Source organism: Solanum stenotomum, chromosome 3 (assembly GCF_019186545.1).
Source record: "Solanum stenotomum isolate F172 chromosome 3, ASM1918654v1, whole genome shotgun sequence".
NCBI lineage: Eukaryota > Viridiplantae > Streptophyta > Magnoliopsida > Solanales > Solanaceae > Solanum > Solanum stenotomum.
In genome coordinates, this window is record NC_064284.1 from 31,641,390 (window position 1) to 31,647,926 (window position 6,537).

Genomic DNA, 6,537 nt, shown 5'->3' on the forward strand with positions numbered 1-6,537 from the left:
CCATACAAATAAATGAAAAAGAGGGGAGTAATATTTATTGTAATTCGAATCGCCCAGTTACGATTTTTGTTTTGTGCAATTCCATGTTTGTACTCCAATTTTTATCCAGCTGCAGGTGGGTGAAAGCAGCAATGGATGAAGAACTCTAGATCGAGTAAATGCATGTAATATTGGTCTAAAAATATACTTGAGATAATTATACTGATGATAGTGCCTGTGATTACATATTATATTATTTAGAAATGTTGATCTTCATCATGTTGTATGCTGCCCTATAAAAGGGGTTGCTAGTTGAAAAATTAATTACTACAATTTTGATAAATATTAAAATCATAATTTTATGCAGGGAATTGAATCATGAGTTGAAACAATCAAAATTAAAGTTTAAATCCACCTCTAGTTGTATCAAAATTGTTACTTCCTCCATCAAGTCCGCGGATTATATGTTGTTGCTGCTGCTGTTGTTGTTGTTGTTGCTGATCTCTAGGAAAAACCTGATGGTGATACAAGAGTTGGTTATGATCTCTCCCACCACCACCTCCTCCTCCTATCAAATTGAATCCCAAATGACTAGTGGTACTAGCAATGCCTCCTACATTTTGATACTTTGACAGTTCGGACTTTGCACAGCTAAGGTCTAGCTGAAGCTGTCGGAGCTGGTGTTGGAGAAGAGAGATGACACCAACGCAACCATAGACTGGATCTCGGAGGCGCATGTCTGCCTCATAAGCAAGAGAGTTGACAGCGTCTTCCCTTTGGTGAGGCTGCAACTCATTTAGTAACTTTGTCACATTGCTGGCTCCAAATATTTTGTGAACATTTGCAAATTTCTGGGGCTGATCAGGAGGGAAGTAAGGTGCAAATACACATTCTGGTTGGCATTTACGACGAAGGAATTTACATGCTGCACATGGTGAGTAGGATGATAATGAAGATGAAGCCATTCACTACTAACTACGAATTCTCTCTCTTTAATACCTGCAAATAACAGCTACGGTCCTTTAATAATGAACTCTGCATCACTACATAAATAAGGCTACCTAGCTAATATTTGGGATTTTTGTATGATTATAATTCTATCCACTAATTCCATATCAACTTTTAACATCGTAATTAATCTGATCAATAATAGATTGACAATAATCCGCAAAATATAGCATCAATAGAGTTAAAAGTTTTCCTTTCCGATTCAAACTCTAATTGTTAGTACTCCCTATATATTTATTTATTTTCTCGGAAATTCCAGCTTGCCATATGAATCTTGTACAACTTGAAGGACTAGTGCATTTTTTCATATCTAAGATAACACTTTTTTTTCTAAATGAGATCGATGTTCATTACACCTACTAAGAAGGAAAATAACCTTTCACAATCCAAAGGAGAGAGCAATTAGCTCTATGGCACCTCAGCTCCAATAATAAGACACCTACAAATTGAAAAACCTTCTAGTACTGAAAAAAAAAAAGGTGGATATTGAAGAAAGAAAGAAGCAGCGCAGATATAACAAAAATCAGGATTGATTACTGTTAACTTTAAAATAAAAGCAATTTTCCCCCATATATAAGTTGAGGATAAAACAAGGTTTAATTAAGAATGAAAAATTATATATAATATACTAACAGTAATTAATGAGTACTAAGGATTCGATGGGGATTGGATCCCGTGAAAGTGTGGAAGTAAGAGCTTAATATATTATTATTATTATTATCTAACTTCTCACGATCTAGAACCCAAGGATAACCCACTGCAAATCACACTAGGTGAGTCATATGCAACAGGCTCGACTCAAAAGGTATTAGGAGGATCAATTCCGAGTCATCTACATGGATGACCACCCTCCAAACTAACTTACGATCAAAGGAAATTAGATGTTATAGCTGAGTACCTCCTGATTCTAATTTCCGTGCCACAGTGTCGTATGTCCTCGAACACTTCGGTCAAAACGTACGTTTTTTTTTCCCAGTTTCAGTGCATATGGCTCGATTTTTGTGATGGAGAGGTGAAAGTCAAGCTTTGGATCTCGTGGAGTGACAGCTATCTTTTCAGCCTTTTCTTTTGAGATTTCATATATATGGTGGTAGAAAGAAAGGAGTTAATAATGAATAATGCACAAGGGTGTGTGCTTTGGAAACGAATAAAATGGCAATATTTAAGCTTCCCTTTTTAAGGGGAAAATTAAAGAAGGTGAATGTTTGTAGTAACAAGGGGCAGGGGACAAGCATATAAAGATGGTGACAATAATATATGCCAAACACAACAAAAGGAACTTTACTGTTCTAATTTGGCATTTTCCTTTCTAACACTCTTAACTTTTATATTCTAATGTTTTTTTCCCTTCCTTTTCAATTATATCCCCACCAACAAGACAATCTGTTTTTATTATCAACTCTCATTTTATCTTTTTCAAAATATAATTGATATTTTTTATGTCTAAATTTATATGATTTATTAAAAAGAATTATATATTTTTATATTTAGTACACAGTTTAACTTTAAATAATATTTTGTTTTATACCTAAACACACAAATATTTATGACTTATTTTAAATCATAAGTTTTAAAAATTTTCTTTATTTTTTAAATTATATGTCAAATCAAATTAATTCACATAAATTAGAACCAAAGGAGTAATAATTTAAATGAATAGTAATTAAAGAAGAATTGTTTTGACTTTACAAGTAGTAAAATACAGTGGAACGTACACAATCACACATAATACATGATAGTGTCGAAATTCCTTACACTGCTTGAGATTGTTTAGCTCATGAAATAATAGGTATATAATAATATATGTGAAACTATTTAATCTCTTTGTTTTGTTGAATTTTTATTTAAGTATTAAAAATCTCCTGGATAAAACAATTGAATGACTACAATGCTCTTCTTCTAAAGTCCTTTAAGAAGATTAAGGTAAATATTACAAATAAAAGATTATCCAATTTTTTTTTATCAATTATGTTTAAACCAAACAAGTATTATATATTATTATTTTAATTCTCTCCATATTATATTAATGTCCATATAAAGCTCCACGATTTATTTGCAAAACAAATGATCCATGAGTAGTGTATCCATGAGTCCAGCACCAAAAAGGATCTATAGCGGCAATTAATTAATGACAATATCTTAATTATTGTCACACATGTATTTTTAGCGACACTTAACACTCTTTATAAATGTCCCTAAAGCCTATCTATATTATATCTAATGATAATTAACTAATATTGATAAAAAAAATTTATCATTCTTTATGAATATTTATGTTTATTTCCGTTAATAGTTTGTTTCTTTTAAAAAAAAATATGATCCAAGAGGGGAGAAGAGTAGGAAAGTGAAGTCGCCCAAGAGAAGAGGCTTCGGAGGCGGGCTGAAAGAGAAAGAAGAGAGTGTAATAAAAGCAAAGTCAGAGAGTTGTTTAATATTTGTGTATTCATTTCATGTCATATATATGGGAAGGGAGCATTTGAGGATTTTCTGATAGAAGAAAGTGGGAGGTTGAGGGAATTAAACTTGTCTCGTGACATTGATGTGACCTTTCCTAATTATTCCATTTGTTACTCATTCAACTTCCTGTCCCCCACCCCACACATCCCTACCTTCTACATCTCTCCTTTTGTTTTCTAGTATAACTAAAGGGCATAAATTATTTAGCCATAATACATCATAAGTTTGTCTTTTAATTTGATCCATTCATATTTATATCCTTCAATTTTCAATGTATATAAGTAGACACTTATACTTATATAAAGTTAAATAAGTAGACATATGAATTCTACGTGGCATAACACACGTAAGACGCAAATTATCATGTAGAATATCACGTAGGACGTATGTATTTATTTATTCAACATTATACAAATTTAAATGTCTACTTGTGCGCCCTCAAAATTGGAGAGCATAAATATGAGTTGAAGTCAAATATAAAGGCATAATTATGTATTATGCCAATTATTTATACCTTCAAATTTTACTTTAAAAATCAGACTTTTTCATCAATTTTGAAAAATAATCATTTTTTTCTCTTGTTCCTACATTATCAGTTTTTTTTTTTTTGTTTTTTCTACTTCTTTTAATAAAATCATATTAATATTTTTTATTTTTTTAATCTATAAAACATTTTTATTATTAAAATAATATAAATTTGGTCTAAGAAAAGGTAAAAATATTGATTGAGTATACAATTTGACGTCGTTCTATAATGAAATAAATGAACAAAATTAAAAAAAATAATGTGACTTATTTTCACGAAATCTATAATGTAATAACCTTATAAACATATTTTGATGCATAAAAAGGAATTAATAAAAATGAAATATATATTTGATAACATTTTTTATAAAAAAAAACATTTTATGGAATTATTGATAACAAAACTAATTACTTTTTTAAGAAAATTTAAAATTTTGAAGGTATCATCAATTACTCCTTTTCATATAACTTTAGAAATGATAATTTTAAAAGAATCAATAAATTCCCTGAAAATTGAAACAACTTGGTTGAAATCGAATAAAAAACTATATGATACCTCCTTATCATCTTGAAATCTAATGGGTTTATCAAATTGTTCGAAATGTAAGAAAATATTTATATTAAGTTTTAAAATTAAAGAGAGTAAAACTACTAGTAGTAAAAAAAGGAAGGTGAAGTTGTGGTAAAAATAGTGACATTNTTTCATATAACTTTAGAAATGATAATTTTAAAAGAATCAATAAATTCCCTGAAAATTGAAATAACTTGGTTGAAATCGAATAAAAAAACTATATGATACCTCCTTATCATCTTGAAATCTAATGGGTTTATCAAATTGTTCGAAATGTAATAAAATATTTAGATTAAGTTTTAAAATTAAAGAGAGTAAAACTAATAGTAGTAAAAAAAGGAAGGTGAAGTTGTGGTAAAAATGGTGACATTGAAAGTGAAAAGCTTCAATGGAGATGACAATGAATTTTTGAAGAAAAAAAGAGAAAAATAATAAGGAAAAAAAGTTAAAATAATAAGAAAATATATTTTATAATAAAATACTTGGAAAAATAAAATTATATTAGTTATTTTAGTTTGCTGACTCTCTATGAGAGAGTGCACACATTCTCTATGTAAGGTGGGCAAAAAATAATGTAATGATATCAATTAAAGATTGTTTAGTGGGGTAATAGGACACCCGCATGGTTAAGGTGTTTTTTTGAAAATTCGGGACAAGTTCAAGTGTCACTTTATGTCTTTTCTCTTTTTTTAATAAATCCACTGAATTAGTGGATTGCCCATTTACTTAATACATGAACTACTTACATTCATGCATACATATTTCCTAGGTTCTATGAATCATTTGGATAATAATATATCTATTAATTTGGGCATTTAATACAGTAACTTTTGGAGTAATTTATCAACCTATAAAATATGGTTATCATTCACCTTTGGCAGATCACTTGAGTCTTGAAGACATTTGAATAAGATAATTTTTACATTATAATCTCCACATCTCTTGTTTATATTACTTGTTTTATATTGCTCATGTTTTATAATATTATTTATATTGTAAATAATTTTTTAATAATTTAGAAAATATTTGTTCATTAATGGAAATCAAAATTTGTTTATCTACATAGATAATACAGAATAAGAGATATGCATAGTTACATAAATGTTTCCTTTTAACTTGGTTTCAATTGTCATTTATGCCCTCCAACTTTGATTGTGCACAAGTAGATACTTAAACTTTTATAAATTTGAACAAATAGACACACATGTTCTACATGACAATTCATATGAGATACACTATATAATGCCCAATTTTTTGAGAAATTACTTTGATGTGTGAAATGACATTTTTCCCTTCCCCTTGGCGTTTCATGCTTATTATGTGTTCTAGAAATGGTTTGTGTAGTCCCCAATGCGATCAGGTGAGATTTTGGTGGATTTGAGCCTTTTGAGTTGAGTTATATTGAAATAGTTTATTTTAGTCACAATTTCGTGATTCGAGTGTTGGATAGGATTCTATTAGTTTCATTGAGTCTGAAATGTTGAGTTTGATCTAGTAGGGTGGTCGGTTAGAGTCTCGAGACCTTAGGTTGTGATTTAGATATTTTAGGTTAAAAGTTGATTTTTTGGCCTAAATGAGTTCGGAAGGGGTATTTCTATCATAAAAAACTTTTCTTTTGAAATCTGACGATTCCATTGATTCCAAAATATGTTTTATGATAAATTTGCACTATTGTTTCGTGTTTATAGGGTTCCGGATGAGTTTCGATGGTCAAAAAACTATTTTAAAGGTTGTTGGTGCACACTTTTTAGTGATGGAAAATAGACTTTTAGCGACGAAAAATGGGTTTTTGTGTGAAATCGCGGAGTTAAATATCAATTCGAACGTGTATCGTATTTTGATATTGTGTGAGCTAGAAACGTCGGTTTGAGGCAATTTTTGATGCGTTTTTCTTTCATAATCATTAGGTACGTATCTCTAACCCTATTTTAGTCTTTTTCCCAATAATATCTCTTTCATATTTCATGATTTCTATCTACAAAGTGGAGATTTTATAT

At 29.7% G+C, this 6,537-nt stretch overlaps 1 protein-coding gene across 1 annotated transcript; it reads right to left on the reverse strand.

Moving 5' to 3' along the window:
• Positions 1 to 218: 218 nt before the first annotated feature.
• On the reverse strand, positions 219 to 947 carry LOC125857522 (protein ASYMMETRIC LEAVES 2-like). Its single transcript, XM_049537127.1, has one exon. It carries the CDS (start codon positions 942 to 944, stop codon positions 378 to 380), a length of 567 nt encoding a protein of 188 aa, XP_049393084.1. The 5' UTR covers positions 945 to 947; the 3' UTR covers positions 219 to 377.
• Between the last annotated feature and the right edge of the window lie 5,590 nt (positions 948 to 6,537).

Excerpts from the sequence above, each read along its gene's own strand:
- LOC125857522 (XM_049537127.1), bottom strand. The coding sequence starts at position 944 with ATGGCTTCATCTTCATTATCATCCTACTCACCATGTGCAGCATGTAAA.